The following is an 18,222-nucleotide window of genomic DNA, read 5'->3' on the forward strand; positions in this document are numbered from 1 at the left end:
TCTCTCTATCTCTCAAACCCTCCCTCTCTCCCTCCCTCCCTCTCTCCCTCCCTCTCTCTCTCTCTCTCTCTCTCTCTCTCAGTAATGAAGGGGGCACTGGGACTTGGGCAGAGAGCCAGCAGTTGCTGCCATCATTCAAAGTCCCGGCGAGCGGAGGGAGGAGGAGGAGGGGAGAAGCCGCGTGGCTGCGCCGGTGGTGGGCGAACTGTGGGCTGGAGAGAGAGAGAGAGAAAGAGAGCGAGGGCGCTGTGTGTGTATCTCTCTCTGTGTGTGTGTGTGTGTGTGTGTTTGAGTGTCATGCTTCATAAAGTCGTGTGCTACATCAGGTCTACTGTTACTCTGCGCGAGGCCAATGGACACACATGCTACGCCTAGAGCGTAGGGACGAGAGGACAGCGGAGGTCTGACAGGCTTTTTTTTTCCGGTGTGGAGCTGTGGTGTTGGGGGAATAGAAGAGGGAGGTGGTGGTGGTGGTGAGAGGCATCTTTGTTTTTTGATCACGGCACAAAGAGCAACGGCAGGGACAGCATGGTATCGGAGGAGGGCTCTGCCGGTGAGTGTGTATGTGTGTATGTGTGTGTGTCCAGTTATGTGTGCCTGAGTTTGTTTTGATCTTGCATCTCAGAGATCATGGAAGTCAGCTCAGAGTCAAGGGCTGTCATGGCGACACTGTGCTCTAGCATAAATTACTGACTGTGTGGGAAAAGTAAGCAGCATAACTCACCAGTGCGCATGGTAGAGCATCCTGTTTAATTCAATGATTTATGTTTGTGTGTGTGTGTGTGTGTGTGCGTGTGTGTAAGACAGAGAGAGAGAGAGAGAGAGAGATAGAGAGAGAGTGTGTATGAGTGTGTGAGTGTGTGTGTGAGTGTGTGTGGTAGAAAAAAATATTCAAGGGATTCCCACTAGCTGGAGATCTGTTTTCTGTGTCAATGTACGTACATCTTGTGGAGGAGGAAATTAATTTCACATGGAAACACACACACACACACACACACACACACACACACACACACACACACCCACACACATGCCTGCGCGAGGCCAATGGACACACATGCTACGCAATGTTGTAATGCTGAATGGACATCTGGACAGAGACATACGACCCAAAGCTTACAGCTGTGGACCTTTCACAGCAGCCTCTACTGAGAGCCCACTGCATTTGGCCTCATTGCGATGGCAGGAATGCACATTCATTCAGTGCTTTAACTGAGAAGTTAGTCTAGGCATCTCAAACGGTGAATTAAAAGTGAAAAGTGAGACATGAGATGATTACCAATGGCTCTGTGAATGGTTATAGAAAAACAAAGCATTTAAAATGACATAGGTTTGGGTCCACGTTCAAACATATATCAGTCAGGTGAGTCTAGGCGTGAATCTGTAAGAGGCATCGCAGGACAGCTACAAGAAACAGATGATGCAACACGACGAGAGAACCAGGTTACAACGGCATCTTTTATAATCTTTCTAACAGTCTCTAACTATGCAGTGTGATTTGGGTGATAACACCGTGCAATATAGAGGCAGATTGTGTCTGATTGTGAGAATAGATCGATGGAGAAAGTAGGTCAAGAGAGGGAGAAGAGAATAAGATGAATGAAGACAAATGAAAAAGAGGAGAGCTGTCATGGATGTTGAACAACAGCAGAGAAGGGAGAACATAAAAGATGCCAAAACAGAACAGAGGCAAGGTGTGGAGAGGAGCTCTTCATCATAACAAACAATAGCACAGGATGGAATTTGACCTGGGGAAGACTGCACCTGTCTGACATTAAAGGGTGGGAGCATAGTCTATTTTAGTAGTAGAGAGAAAATACCCCCCCCCCCAGACTTCCTATGGCCTATGGATACATGTTCCTGGGGAATCAATTATAATACAGGAATCGGATGCCACAGCTGCCACCACATACCACCTGTTCCTGATAAGCCTGCTGCACTCACTCACCACTCCATCTTTCCTTTCATTCTTTCTTTCTATCTTTCTTTCTTTCGCTCATTCACCTGTTATTTTTTCTTCATTCTCTCTCTCTCTCACACACTCACTGTCTGACTATCTTTCTGTATGTACAGTATCTCTCTCTCTCTCTCTCTCTCTCTCTCTCTGTATTGCAAGTAGACAAATGCCATGCCAGAAGGCACTGAATACAAACACAATTGTTAACAAAACATTACACTTGTAAAATGTATGTGATTATTATAAAAACTGCACCACTTAAAAGCAACATGTTTTCAATGTGTCACTGATATCAGCTAAAATTGCTACTGATGTTAATCATTACATATGTTCCAGTTACTGAAAACTGAGTTTAATTTGACTGCTTGTGCAGATGTAGGTTCCTTCGTGTTAACCATTAACAAGGACCTCGAGGTATCCCGAGGGTGTGGAAGGAGACATACTGACTCACGGTCTATGAAGGCAGGAGTGGCCTCCTCTGTCACCCTCGATTACACGCACCTGTTCATAGCTTGATATGCCTCAGGTTATAGTTTTATATCCCTCTGTAAGTGAAGCAATAATAGGCATTTATCTCTTATTAACCTTTAGATATAGATAAGACATAGATAGAGGGGAAAATAGAGAAAATAAAAATGACGCTCTTACTCACTGGATCTGATCTGAGTAAGACATATATGACAATATAAGACATTCCTATAGAGACAAAGACCAGATAGTCAGAGAAAATTAAAAATTACGCTCTTTCATAAATCATAACGTTGAGTAAGACATATATGACAATATAAGACATTCCTATAGACACAAATACCAGATAGTCAGAGAAAATTAAAATTACGCTCTTACTCAATGGATTTGTCATAAATCACAATTTAGCTCTTCCACTAAAAATGAATTGTTTTTGGCTGGCAGTCGTGATATTCTTCTTCCACATTGAATAGCGGTCAATGTAGCCTACATTTCGCCTAAGCACTCTGTCGCTGCACCCTAACCACACCAAAACCACTTTCTGGCTTTGAAGATTTAAAATAACTAGGTATCCGTGTTGCCACTGCATTGTCTCTCTCTCTCTCTCTCTCTCTCTCTGTGTTTATGTGTGTGTGTGTGTGTGTGTGTGTGTGTCAATGTTACGGTAACTCGCTAACAGTTACGGACATATGTTCTCTTTGTGGCCTATTGGAAAGATAATGATATTTACTATCTATTTGAAGATTGAGTATCTGTTGACCAAGTCGTTATCATTAATTTGTAAGATAATGAACAGTACGTTATACAATAATCTGGTATATAATATAGGCCATGCTACACAATTACAGTGCAATTATTTATACCTAATTAAACAAATTGTTTTTAATGTTCTAATGTTGCAATGTATACATACGCTTACGTAAAAATGATTAACGACTATTAATGTGAGCTATGAGATGCAGGCTACGTTAATGAGTGATCAGTTGCGTCGATAATAGCCAAGCCTATTCGTCTACACTTAACATGTGTGAGTTTAGTTCAAAGTAAATGCTTGAAGGAGTTTCAGTAGTTGGATAACATTTCATATGATCAAAATACGTTCCCTCTCAGCATAGCAATATTTTGTAAGTCATACACTTTTATTTGAAGTTATGACACACAAGTGTATCTATATGTGGTATACAGTATATCCTACCCCACCCCCTGCGCGCACCTAAGCACGCTAAAGTATTCTGCACTCATGCTCTCACCTGTCCGGAAGTGAACATAAAAGGTTGGGCAGGTAAGTATGTCTAACGAGAGCAGCCACTTGCGTTTCTTTCCAAGTGAGACAGTTGGTTCCATAGCGCCGAGGTTATCAAAAGGACCATTTAGAATAGATATTCAGAGTACCTTGGATGCAACACGACTGAAAAGTGTTTTTCTTACTGATTTTCCTTCGCAGCTGCAACTGTAAGGACTAATGGGTATTGCACTGGTTCTTCTGGGCTTTATTCTACAATACTGCCACCGAACTGCCGAAGGTAAGATACAAGCAGTCACCAGTAAACGTATGAGAGTGTTTCCTGAGGCTATAGGCTCTATGAAGTATTTCACGGCATTAGTGCGGCTTCTTGATTTTTAAGAATCTTCGGATGAAAGGTAGTTATTGTAAGAAATCCCCATGCTTACTACTTAACATGTTTTGACACGTTCAGACTATGTGGAAACGTTGGCTAAATAAACCACATGTCATCTGATCTATTGGGTTTGCGTTTTGGTTTGCTTGTTCGTGGGAAACTGTAGTTGTGAGACTGAAAAACCACGCGTCTTGACCACGGCTGTCTTGCATGTGTCGCTTTCGGGTATAGGGACGTGTTCAGTTGGGAGCGCAGTGACTTGTGACCGTTGTCTTCAGCTGGGCCCTCAGTGTGCTTGGTGCACGCAAGAGGTAGTACAAAAGTCTTTGCATTGATCTGATTCATTCTTTCCCAATAAAACGTAAACATTTTCTGCACAACGTAAAATATTTAGGCTAGTCGGTAAACAAGGTAAACAATCAATCTGCTTTCAATTTGACAGAACTTCACAGAAACGTTCTCAGTAAGCGGACGATGCGACACGCCAGAGGTTCTACAGGAGAAAGGATGCTTGGGCAGCTTTATGGAGTTTCCCGTCTCTAGCATGGAGGTTCAGTTGGATGACCCTTTAGGAAAAGCCGGTGACGGTAACCTTACCCACATAGCACCTCAGAGGATGTCAGTTAAATTGCGGCCAGGTAGGTTAACCCACATACGTGACATCTAACCACTGTCATTTGTGTGGTTGTTATTTGTTGCATAATTAGTTGCATCATTTACACTTTTGCAAGTAACTTTATGTAGCGTTTACTTCAATACAACAGTGTAATAGAATCCGTGTTACATACACTTGATATTTAGTTGATGTTGTGGTTTGGATGTGCAATCAGGTGATATTTGTGTGTAAATTCTTTGTTTATATATATTCATTTTCTATGCTGTTTTCAGACAGTGAGGTAACATTTCAAATCAAAGTCCAACAAACAGTGGACTACCCGGTGGATCTCTACTACCTCATGGACCTCTCTGCATCCATGTTTGATGACTTGAACATGATCAAGGACCTGGGGTCCACTCTCTCCAAGGAGATGGCCAAGCTAACCAGTAAATTCAGACTAGGCTTTGGGTCCTTTGTGGAGAAACCTGTGCTACCCTTCATCAAAATCACCAAAGAGGAACTGGAGAATCCATGCAGGTACCTTGTAGACAAACAACAAATTAAATTTGTTCTTTTAGCGTTGCATCCAAAGCAACTGACTTTATTGCACAGATTTACATTTTTAATCAGTATGTGTGCTCCCTGGATAGCAGTCCGATGATCATGGTGCTGTTAGCACCTAGCTCTACACCTGTTGAGCTTGGAAAACATTTATGTAAATATTTAGGTTAATCCTGGTTTTTGATGCACTTCTGAATTTATTCAAGCAATAGTTTGCGTAATATGATGCAGTCAACGTCATGCTTACTACGCAGGGCACTGTATCAGGTCATGTTTTGTGTCATTTTGAAGCTATTGATGACATATTGATTACTTTGGTTGTTGATTAAAACCTTGATTGATTGACTGCAGTTTTGATTATTTGTTCTTGCACATACCATCTATTCTTAGTGTCATTTTGGTGTTAGTCAGAATATGTATACAGTTGAATCAGTTGCCTGCAAAACTCTCATTTACAGCTTTATTGTATTGGGGTGAAAATTTGGGGACTTGATCTGATATTTTCATTCAACATCAGAACTGATGGTTTTCAGATGTCAGTACACATTTTGTAAAATAATACAATTGACATTAAGCCACATTCATGAAATGTATTAAAGATTAAGTACAGCTTCATTGAAATAGACGTTTTAAACATTCAAAGGTTTTGAAAATACGTGTCAAACCATGCACTTCTTTTTTACCCCTGTGTCCCTCTCTACCCCATTTCTCTCTCTCTTTCTTTAACTACTTCTGTCTCTGTCTGTGTCTCTTCCAGGAGTGAAGGTGCCACCTGTTTGCCAGCCTTTGGATACAGGCATGTTCTCTCACTGACCAGCAGCACAGAGAAGTTCAGTGAGATCGTCTCCAAGCAGCAAGTATCCGCCAACATCGACCTGCCAGAGTGCGGCTTCGATGCCATCATGCAGGCAGCAGTTTGTGGGGTGAGCATCTGGAACCACAGAAAACACAGACAGACAGACAGACAGACGGACCGGTGCACATGTATAGGGAAATGGCAGATGTGTTAGCACCCAAAACAAAGGCATGTGTGCATGTACTAATGGTCTGCCTTTGCTGTCGTTTGGAGGATAAAATTGGCTGGAGGAATGACTCCATGCGTCTGCTGGTGTTCGTCAGTGACGCCGACTCCCACTTCGGGATGGACAGCAAAATGGCCGGCATCGTGCTCCCCAACGATGGACAGTGCCATCTGGACAGCAACAATGAGTACTCCATGGCCTCCCTCCTGGTAAGGTGAAGTCTGCTGCCCTTTAACTCAGAACTCTTTAAAGGCGTGTATTGATATGAGATAGACAAATACAGGCGTATACGTATTATATCCCTGATTATACTACATACCTGATATTTAATGAATCCTATCCAGTTCAGCCTTGTAAGCAGATGCTAGTGTGAATTTAAAAATCCCTGTCCAGCAGTAGGGGTGCTTTCAAAACCTTTCATTGAAATGTTAACTGTTCCTCGGCACGTCAGGCTGTGATAAAAATGTTGGCTGTTTTGTTTTTGGCACATGAAGGAGTACCCTACCTTGGGACAACTGATAGAGAAGGTGGTGGAAAACAACATCCTGCTCATATTCGCTGTGACTGACAACGTCAGAATAAACTATGAGGTGAGAACAACACCCTCCTGTCACCCGCTAACCATCATGCATTATGTATTTAATATATATGTGTTCTTTTGAATTTGATAAGATGTTTTTCTTGAAATGTGAGAGCTTTGTCAGCGGAAAAGATATCTCTATGTTTCATTGAGGGTAGATTCCATGATTCACTTTGCATCCAGCGAGCTCTGCCACAGGACAAGTTCACACAAGCTTCCTGTTGCTGGGTCCAGCTCGAGCAAAGCAAAAACAATCCAGTTAAAGTTCTAGCCGTGGTACGGTAAACCCCCTCCAAAGACAACTGGAATTCTGAGATCACCTTTGTGGTGTGTGTATGTGTGTGTGTGTGTGTGTGTGTGTGTGTGTGTGTGTGTGTGTGTGTGTGTGTGTGTGTGTGTGTGTGTGTGTGTGTGTGTGTGTGTGTGTGTGAGTGTGTGTGTGTGTGTGTGTGTGTGTGTGTGTGTGTGTGTGTGTGTGTGTGTATGTTTTAACAGAATTATGCAGATTTCATACCTGGTGCCACAGTCGGGAAACTGGAAAAAGATTCCAAGAACATACTGGAACTTATCATGACAGCTTATAAGGTGAGGAGTCATTACATTTTTGTCTGTTTGTGTGTGTGTGTGGGTGTGTCTATGTGTACTTTGTGTGTTTGCATTGGTTTAAGAATGAAGGTTTATTTTGTGAGGACATTTTTGACACGTTTGACACACAGAGGCAAGAGCATTCATTTGTACAGTGCAAGGGTTATTTGGAAGATGGCATCTGTGTGTGTGTGTGTGTGTGTGTGTGTGTGTGTGTGTGTGTGTATTTTTTGGGTGACCTGGGTCTCACCACTTTACCTCCACCCCCCATCCCTCATTCGCCTCCTCTTTTTACACGCCTCCATCCTTGCAGCCTCCATTTTAGTGGTTGAGAAGCAGGTCCATACATGTCCTATCTGCTGTTTGATCTGATTCTTGCCAGCTATTTTTGTCCTTTCTCTCTCTCTCTCTCTCTCTCTCTCTCTCTCTCTCTCTCTCGCTCTCTCGCTCTCTTTCTCTGTCACTATCTTTCTCTCTATCGTTATCGGGTGTCCTCTTTATCCTGTACTTGGTGTTTGTTTTATTGTGTATTCTGACACACTATTTTGAAAGTTCATGAGCATTTAGTTTTCTGCAAATGAGTAAAGGTGTGCGTGTGTGTGTGTGTGTGTGTGTGTGTGTGTGTGTGTGTGTGTGTGTGTGTGTGTGTGTGTGTGTGTGTGTGTTAGTATTTTTGATATGCAGTCTCTCGGGAGAAAGCGAGTATGTCTTAAAGCTATGAGTCGGTGTTCTCTTCTGTGCATCACTGCCCATGTGTTGATTTTGTCACACAAAAATAGCCACACTGTGATGGCAGACTTTCAGCAAGACCACTAAGTAATAAGTCCTGGACCTTTGACAAGTATTCTTGCAAACTGCTCCCTTAAATATCACCATTACTTGGTTTTTGCTTTACTGTCAGCTGCAGATGTCACTGCAAATGCCACTTTTAACTTTTATAACACAACTGTGTAATTATACTGAAACTATAGTAGTGAAGAAAATATATCCCCTTTCAGGTCTACCCTTAACTCAGTAATGTATTTAAATTGAGAGCAGACTTGTTAGGGAATTTATCAATAGGTTAAATCAATACGTTCCAGGCTGTTTTGCACACACTACAATACCCAGTGATCTGTTCATAGGGCTGTAACTCTCACTGAAATGCCTGACTGTGTGGTTATTAGAAGTAAAGCAAAGTAGGTATTTACCTTTTTTCTGTCAAACTGGTTGAGTGAGAAAATATGGACACATTTGCATTTAGCAGCAGGTACGGTAAATGGGAAGTTGCACCTTGCCAAGCAAACCATAGACGGCCATAGAGAGGAAGAGAGGAAGAGGACAATTAGGGTCAAAAGGGTCAAAAGATTTGTTTTTTGTCAGTCTTTGTAGCTTCATTTAATTGAGCGTATCAGTGAGATGAAACGTTTAAGCACTGTGGGTCTTCGTCATTGGGTTGTGTATGTTTTGGGAGGTGAGTTACCAGTTGTTCTGGTATAGGAGAAGTAATGGGTGCAGTTTACACATATGAGCATTTCTATGTTGGGAAGACTTGTGTGCTTGAACAAGTTTATGAATGTTGGACAGGAGTATATTTTTTGTATGTGTATGTGTGTCTGTGTTAATGTGAATGTGTGTGTGCGTGTCTGTGTTAATGTGTATGTGTGTGTGTGCGTGTCTGTGTTTATGTGCATGTGTGTGTGCGTGTGTGTGTTAATAACATCATGCCTGTGCAGGAGCTGCGCTCTGAGATCGATCTGGAGGTTCTGGGGGACACAGAGGACCTTCAGCTCTCCTTCACCGCCATCTGCCAGGATGGGAGTGTTCACCCTGGGCTCAAGCGCTGCTCCAATGTCAAGGGCGGCGACACGGTCTGTTGCTTCTCAAGTGTTTTAACCCTCTCAGAAAATAATATTATCTAGAAAATTCTCAGGGGTTCTACCTTTTTCTGTGAAACAATCGGCAATCATCAATCAAAGTGATGTTCAATGAATGATTCTGCATAGAGTAAGGACAAGCATAGGAATCAAAAAAGAGCTGAATAATATTTGTTTTTAATTTTTACCTCAACCTCAAATTCGTAACATGTATACGGTATGTAGAATGTAAGACAGCGGTTTTCAAAATTCTGTGTCATTCTAACTGTGAAGGACACGGAACAAGATGTGCTCAGAGAAAGCCACATAGAAGCATCCCATCTAGATCTCCTTGAAATGGCATCTTCCAGATCTTTTACATTTATCTTAACAGAAAGAAACACCGTATCCGTTCATTCATTTTCCACCAGTGAACAGTCAATGCTTTATCTAAATTGAGCGAGATGATAGCATGTCTGGGCAGCGGTGACTGTGGTGGCATTGAAGAACAAACAGGGTGTTGCCTGGACAGCCATGTTGCTAGGGAAGAGCGTGAGGAGTCTGAGAAGAATTCCAAAAGGCTACAGGTCAGGAAATGTAGCCAAGCAGCGGATGGTAGAGGGATGAAGAGAGACAGAGCCAGCACACAAAGGATGTGTTTGTGAGCTTGATCAAATGATAAATGGGTTCAGATGGGTGTGTGTGTGTGTGTGTGTGTGTGTGTGTGTGTGTGTGTGTGTGTGTGTGTGAGAGTGTGTGTGTGTGTGTGTGTGTGTGTGTGTGTGTGTGTGTGTGTGTGTGTGTGTGTGTGTGTGTGTGTGTGTGTGTGTGTGTGTGTGAGAGTGTGTGTGAGCGTGTGTGTGTGTGTGTGTTTGTGTGTGTGTGTATGTATGTGCATGTGCAGGCAGGCACAGGGAGGGCCTCCCCTAATAAAACAAAGTGAGACACAATGATCTAAATTATAGATCGGAAACTAAAATGAGAGAAATTGTCAAACAAACAAACCTGTCTAAAAGCAGTATTATATAAGATTTGTAAGAGAACACACCAGTAAAAGTTTTAACCAGTAAAAACTATTGCAAACAGAAATGAAACCAAGGAATCCATAGTTACACATCTTAACTGTGATTGTAGGCACACACTATTTATACAGTACGGTGTATTTCCCTTTGAGTGCTGTTTGCCAAGCGTATTGACCCTTAGCTCTGCTGCACTGGGCTCTGATTGGTTAGGTCTCGGAGTCCTGAAAGAATTAGCTGGGAGATACAGGAAGGAGAGTAATGGAGGTGGGGTAACATTTAGGGTCAGCTTTGAATGGAGGCGGAACATATTAGGGAAGGAGACTAGTCACCCGTGGTTACAGAAAATAGAATAACTAAGGTGATTATATCAGATATCACAATGTAAAGTATTTTCTGTCCTATGGAATCTGACATATATTCAAAACCTTGATATCTGAGACCTGACCTAATCATGTAAAGGGAGTGGACACTTGACAAAATTGTATATAAATATTATCTATATTTATCTATTTTATTATAAAATTCAGAGTTTTTGCTATAGTCATTTAAATTTAAATGTAGTCTGCGCAGTGAATTTAACTTTTCCTGATGATCCACTTGAATTTAAATAAAAAAATGTATTTCAATATTTGTTCACTAAATATTGAAATGTTGGTTTGAACCAAACTGCAAAGTGAATTTTTTACATTTAACCTGAACTAAACTGTAAATATATAAATGCCAACTGAACTGAACAATAAAATGAACTGGGATTTCTTGAACTTAAATTAACTTAACCTTTAACTTAAAAGTAAATCTGATTTTAACCGTGTGTCCTCTCAGGTGTCCTTCAACGTGACATTGCAGTTGGCCGGTTGCCTGTCGGGGCCACAGCACTTCCACATCCGCCCGGTGGGGATGCAGCAGGCCCTGGCGGTGGAGCTGGAGTCCCTGTGCGCCTGTGACTGCCAGCGCTCCCCGCAGGCCAACAGCAGCCACTGCGGCCACGGCACGCCCACCTGTGGCACCTGTGTGTGTGAGCCCGGCTACATGGGGCCCAGGTGCGAGTGCACCGAGGAGATGGCCCAGAGCAGTGACTGCAGGTGAGTCCTCTGGCTACAACAAGGAGGTCTGGTTGACAAAGCAGAAGATGATGAAGCATCTAGTGGGACACGTTTGTTACTCTTCCCTTACTCTACCTTATGCTCTAGCTTGGAGATGGGGGGGATTTCTGGCTGATTTCTGATTCGGGGCTCATTGGGGTGTTGGGGCTTTACAGGGGCAGATAAAAAAAAAGGAATAACACTGTGTCAGCAGGCTGTACTCCACAATCTACTTTCTATACAAATGAGTGAACATGACTGCTTTGGTCACTTTACACAATATATTGATCACAATATTAGACGTCACTTTTGTCAAGTCAAAATTAAGTCTTCCCTGGATAAGTATGGAGGGATGTAAAATAATATATTGAATCGTTACAGAGCTCAGCTGGTAAACTACGCTGGTTTTAAGCTTCATCTGGAGATGTCATGGGTCAAACCTTCAGGAAGTTCAGATATTGTCTGTGTTTATTGTACACTAGGTTAACTGCACTAAGTGGAATCGTTAGGTGTTTTTCTCCAGAGGAAAACATGAGGAACCTTATCATGAGGAACCATAAAAGGTTCCAGCTTGTATGGCAAGTCTTTCACTCACTCCCTCGACTCCACTCACTCCTCCTCCTTCCCACCCTTCTCTCATCATCATTCCTTTTCTCACTCATCCCATTCTTCCTCTCTCTCCCTCTCTCTCTCTCTCTCTCTCTCTCTCTCTCTCTCTCTCTCTCTCTCTGTACAGACTGGATGAGAGGGCTGAGGTGTGCAGTGGACAGGGTATGTGTTTCTGCGGGGAGTGCCTGTGTCATCCGTCCAGCTTCGGCCGTGTGTACGGCGCCTACTGCGAGTGTGACAACTTCTCCTGCCTCCGCTTCCGAGGGGAACTCTGTGGGGGTCAGTAACCATGGCGATGATATCCTAATTGAAACACACACACTCACACACACACACACACACACACAGAGAGAAGTATTCTTGTGTTGTGTTATTGTACAACCACAAAGAACGTACCGATGTATTCAATATGGCAAGTACACACACACAGAATATTCATATATGCACATATTTAATATATTCATGTGCAAAATATTTTACTGCATAAAAAAATACTCACACCTATATGGCATGCACACGCACACACACGCACACACACACACCTTGACACAAGTGCAGGCAAGAGTAAGTGTCTTTGATTTATTTAAACCCGGACCTGCTGAGGTGGTAAAATGTAACTCTGCTTCTGTGAAAACAAGGGGGGATGGAGGTAATTGAATAGGACCCACTCCCCCCTGTGGAATGTTAATGAAATAATAACACACCGTATTACAGCTGACAAACAGCTCTGAGAAGGACACACAGACATGTGGTGAAGGGTTGCGGTTAGAACATGTTCCTACAACTTCGTTCACTGTTGGTTTTTTGTTTACTTCTATGCTAAAGGGAGTAGAACAAGAAAACAAAGTATCTTTCTTTGTGTGTGTGTGTGGTGTGTGTGTGTGTGTGTGTGTGTGTGTGTGTGTGTGTGTGTGTGTGTGTGTGTGTGTGTGTGTGTGTGTGTGTGTGTGTGTGTGTGTGTGTGTGTTATGTCTCATGCTTTCATAGGTCATGGTGAGTGTGACTGTGGAGAGTGTGTGTGTCACCCTGGCTGGATGGGAGAGTACTGCAACTGCAGCACCAGCACAGATGTGTGTGTGTCCGAGGACGGGGCCGTGTGCAGCGGGAGGGGAAAGTGTGTGTGCGGGAGCTGTGTGTGCTCGGTGGCCGGAGCGTCAGGAGACACCTGTGAGAAGTGCCCGACCTGTGGAGACTCCTGCTCCTCCATCAGGTAACACACACCACCTGTGCAACCATACACACCATGGTCCTGATCACACACACACACACACACACCAAGCATTTTGTAAGTAGAATATGGGTAAACTACAGGATTTGCTCTGCAGGAATTTGAACAGAACATTATCCATTTTCCATCCAGTTTCCATTGAATTGCTCTAAATGTTAACAGAGAACAAAAAAGATTAAATGTATCTTTCTTAGCAACTGATATACTGGACTGACCTGGTCAGGTTCCTTAGGGTTGTTCAGGATAAGCTCACATTATCAACATAACCAGCTCTGGAGCTTTATTTCGAAGATGTATTTGCTTTACTTTTATTTGCTGTCGATATCTATAAATATATATCTTTATAGATTCAGATGATTTAACAGTTGGTCATAACTCCCTGTGCACTCATTTACTGTCAAATACATATCTGTGCTATACTGTGAATCAGTTTGGTTCTATTTTGGAATTTTCAGCTGAGTTAGTAAAAGCTAATGAACTATCAGGGCAGGTAGTATTTCAGTCCATGAATCATCCGGACACGTTACGTTAATGGAACATACACAGACTAGCTTGGCGTAGGCCTTTTACCTTGGAGAACCCAGGCCTTGGAGTGCGTTTCTCACCAAGTTCCCCCGCAGAACTCTTTGGTCCTTTTGATGTTTGCCACATTACACCATGTACTCCCACTGATAGGCCCAAGAGCAGGGATATCCTCTTCTCCTCTCTCCTCATGTTCAACCGCCGTCCCTCCTCTGATCCTCGAGGGGGATCGAGAGACACTGAAACACATCACACGGGTCCAAGAGTATTTCCTTTCCCCCCTGTTTCCAGAGGCCCTGTCGCCCTCCATTCATCCAGCGCCAAGATGCTGAGATAGAGTGGGTAGCCCTGGGAAAAACACTTCCAAGTGGCCAGGACATGTGGGAGTGCCTTGGCTTGAAAGTGGACCCTCTTTTCTTGCATTCAGAGGCACACAATGAAAGGCCTGCTCTCAGAGGGAGTGTTCTTAGAAGAGGTGATGGACTGTTTGTGTGTGTGTGTGTGTGTGTGTGTGTGTGTGTGTGTGTGTGTGTGTGTGTGTGTGTGTGTGTATGTCTGTGATTCCCCACAGGCCTTGTGTTGAGTGTCACCTTCAGCAAGAGGAGTCTCCCGAGAGGGAAAGATGTCTTCATGTTTGCAGCTCTCCTCTCACCTTTGTCAGCAATTCCACAGGTAAGTGTGTGTGTTGCCAACACACCTCTGTACTACTGTGTGTTTCATCTCTACACGGTAAAAGTCATTCTTTGACAAATGAAAGTTCATTCTTTCAGCTTAATCTCTCTCAAGTCAATGGTGTGTGGCGCATTGTGATGTCTCAGTCTCCTCTAGAGGGTTTGGAGACATGATCTTGATGTAAACTAAAGGACATAATAAGAGTATCCTATTTTTGTGGGTCACTTTGTGAGAGTTCAGCCCTTCAACTCAGCCTCTCCATATCTTTCTCTCTGATTCACTTGAAACATTATTGTGTCTCTGTAACCACACCAACCAAGGTTACACTGGTAACACAATGCATTGTGTTCAGGCCTTCATTGTTGATGCACTGTATTTCTTAATTTACCTCAGTCATGTTGCAGTGTCTTAGTGACTGCAAGACCAGCATTGTCTGATAACAGTTCATCCAGTGGTGTTGTGCAGCATGAGTTGTTTTATTCATGACCATGAGGACCACACACACAGTCTCATTAGCTTGTTTTCCTTGCTACACTGGCTATCCATAGGAACATGGGCAGCCTGAAGTGGCCCCTCCAAAAGCTCTCCTCTCCCCCTCACCTCCGTCTCAAATCCTCCCCCCCCCCCTCCACACTCCACCCTTCCCCATCAAGAGCCAGATTATCTGGACCGCCACTCCACAAAAGAGGACATGCTATTTACCTTGTTGTACAGCCGAGGCTTTTGTTTGGGGCCCATTGAACACGAGTGCTGCTCCTTCAGGCCCCTTTTCACGGCAGGGCCCTTTGTGGCCGCACTCACAGGAGCGCAAGCAGAGCCGCGTATCTGATCGCTAATCGCGGCCCGAGACCAGCGGCGCGTACTTCTGCCGCCGCCCACCCGCCCCCCCTCCACACGGCTTCCCATCAGATGAGACACAATGGGGGCGACACGAGACGTGGTGACTGGACTCGCTGTGAAATGGACATCGCTGTCTCACTGTAGGAAACTGAGAAAAAAAAGAGAGAGAACTGGGGGGTGAGAGAAGGGTGACAGGTGGAGAGGGGGGGTGGTATCGGTTTACATGGCGTCTTTTCCCTTTAGGGAAAGGAAATAGTAGGGTGATTCCTTTTCTTGTAGAAAAACATATACTGTAGTTTAGTAATTTGATCGACATTATTGACTTCACACAGAGGCAATAAATCAAAGTGACACCAAACTGTCACGGTTGATAGATAATCAGTGGGAAAGGAGACACAATGGAAATGCCACCACAGGAATACAAATGTAGGGATCATGTTTTTACAAAACAATGCAAAATATTGTAAAATTAGTTGTGTATGTGCAAGACATAACCAAAACATGCACATTAAAGCACACTGTACGCCATCCCATAATGCAAGTAACCAAGGGGGATGTTACACCTGTTATGCTTATGCAGGTGTGCGCACGCACGCACACACACACACACACACACACACACACACACACACACACACACACACACACACACACACACACACACACACACACACACATTCTTTCTCTCTCTCTCTCTGACACGGTGTGTGTTTTTCTGTCAGACTTCGATGAGAGCCAGTCCGTCGCCTGTTCCCTCCAGAGTGCTAGCGAGTGCTTCATGTCCTTCAGCCTGGTTGAGGCGGACCAGGGTATCACCGTCTACAACCTCAAACAGTATGGTAAGACCCCCCCCCCCCACCACCACCACCACCACCACCCACCTCCCGCCGGCATTGCTCAGTCATGCAGCACTAAAGCTCCCTGCCTCACCAGACGCTGATTTAATTGGTCACTTCCACTGCCAGATCTTATTAGAACACAATGGTGTTGTTGAGGAAAACCTAATTTCTTTGGTTCCAGCTGCACTAAAAGTAATGCTTTGGACTCTTTGACCTCTGGGATGTAGTGGTGTTTTTTGAGGCAGGTGTGGGTCCCTCACTTAACACACTTAAGTGCCAACTGCAAGCACCTGGGAAAGACCTTCTTGAGCATCTTTCTGGTGATAGGAACACTGAAGGTTTACCACAATGAAATGGTGGTAAATGAAAGGTCTCATTTATCTCATCGAGTTCAATTTCCCATTCAATACTTTCCCAATGAATTCCCATTCAAGTACTTTTGAGTGCATTTGGGTAGGTTTGGGTTGTTTATCTTGCTTATTTATCAATTTCAAATGAATTACTGTGCCACCCTAGATTTCCTGCAGATTGTTTTGCGATCTTCAAGATTCTACAGAGTGGTGGAATGCAGTGAAATCCTGTCACTGTACATCAAACAGAATCTCCTAGAATTTTTAAATCCTAAATCTTTATATTGCTATATACCTGTGACGCTTCCATTGGTATCTCTGAAATAGTTGTTTGGTTTGTCTTCACAAAGGAATCCATTAAGGTTCTGTTTAGAAGCCTGTGATAAAGCGTTCATTAACTTAACCTTTCAGATTGTTCTATGACTCTCAGCTTCAACAGATTTAACCTGTGAAAACTGCTTTTTGAGTCTAAAGCTCAGTTTTATGTTTTTGACATGGAGAAGGTTCTATCTAGAACTTCAGTTCTCTGAAGACTAAAAAAAAACACAAAACAACTTAAAGAGATCTAATATAATGATGGCTCAGGACAGACGAGGGTGGAAACAATTCATCAATGGCCTATGTTCCAAAAGGAATATAAAGGCCTAACTAACTACTAACTAACTAATATAATGATCCTGATTTTCCAGACTGCCCTGAGCCTCCGGACATTGCGATGATAGTGCTGGGCGTCTCCCTGTCTGTCCTCACCATCGGCATCATCTTGCTGGTGGTCTGGAAGCTGCTGGTGTCTGTCCACGACCGCAAGGAGGTGGCCAAGTTTGAGGCAGAAAGAGCAAAGGCCAAATGGCAATCGGTATGTTCATCTACAACACCTCATGTGATAGAGGAGTGAAACACATTATCTAGATGGGCACAGGAGTGTCTGCCAACACCTGAACCGGTGTCTTTATCATTTGAACATATGGTGCCCGTATTATGTGCAAAAAGCCACGCATTCTTATACAATTTCTGCGAGAGACATGTCCATTTATAGTAAACAGTGGGTCCAGGTGAATGTATATTTCCTCTGTAAAAGGTTGCTTGTCCTTTGTGTTTTTTCCAGGGCACAAATCCACTCTTCAGGAGTTCTACGTCAACCTTCAAAAATGTGACATACAGAAACAATGGGAAGCAAAAAGTGGACATTGGTCTACCAAGCTACTGAGTCCGGAATAAGAGACTACAGATGAAACGCACTCTAGCTGCTGACTGCACTGTTTGTGAATGTGTGTGTGTGTGTGTGTATTTGAGTATGTGTGGGTATCTGAGTATGTATGAGAAAGAGAAAGAAAGGGAGGAGTGGATTTTAAGGACAATTCTCATAGAGATTTACCTTATGTTTTCGGAATCAAATGGTTTGTGTATTCAGGGATTTTGCCATTTTTAAAACTGCAAAGACATTACAGACTTATGTTACTACTGAACAAATTCAATTATTTGGTTTTGCCACTGATTCTTCTGCTTGACTGTGCACTGGATTTGTTTTTAGTGTTTAGGGGATTTGATTGTACTTAAAAAAATATATGACCGTGATTTAATTATTTTAAAATTGTGTTTGTATGTTTTAGTTATTTTTTTTTAATGTTGGCTGAAACACATTTGGCCAGTTTTTTTATCGAGGCTGAGCCTTGAATTGTTGAATACGTGTGATAAAATGAGGATTATTATTAAAATAAATTTGAAGTTGGCTGGATCAAATAACTCCCACGACGTTTCTCTTTTTTTTTTACTTTTCCAAAGTGCTTTACCCATTCATTTCACATTCGAATTGTTATTACCGTAATGTGTACT

At 43.1% G+C, this 18,222-nt stretch overlaps 1 protein-coding gene across 1 annotated transcript; it reads left to right on the top strand.

The window, feature by feature from the left end:
- Positions 1-179: 179 nt before the first annotated feature.
- itgb6 (integrin, beta 6) lies at positions 180-18,132 on the top strand. The gene is made up of 17 exons (XM_012840810.3): positions 180-553; positions 3,870-3,948; positions 4,276-4,355; positions 4,487-4,682; positions 4,933-5,179; positions 5,961-6,126; positions 6,273-6,434; positions 6,720-6,815; positions 7,301-7,390; positions 9,106-9,240; positions 11,070-11,329; positions 12,066-12,217; positions 12,926-13,148; positions 14,260-14,360; positions 15,923-16,039; positions 17,079-17,245; positions 17,495-18,132. Exons 2-17 carry the CDS (start codon positions 3,888-3,890, stop codon positions 17,594-17,596), a joined length of 2,355 nt encoding a protein of 784 aa, XP_012696264.1. The 5' UTR covers positions 180-553; positions 3,870-3,887; the 3' UTR covers positions 17,597-18,132.
- The last annotated feature ends 90 nt before the right edge of the window (positions 18,133-18,222 follow it).

The sequence above is a fragment of the Clupea harengus genome, chromosome 21 (genome assembly GCF_900700415.2).
Source record: "Clupea harengus chromosome 21, Ch_v2.0.2, whole genome shotgun sequence".
In the NCBI taxonomy this organism is placed as follows: Eukaryota; Metazoa; Chordata; class Actinopteri; order Clupeiformes; family Clupeidae; genus Clupea; species Clupea harengus.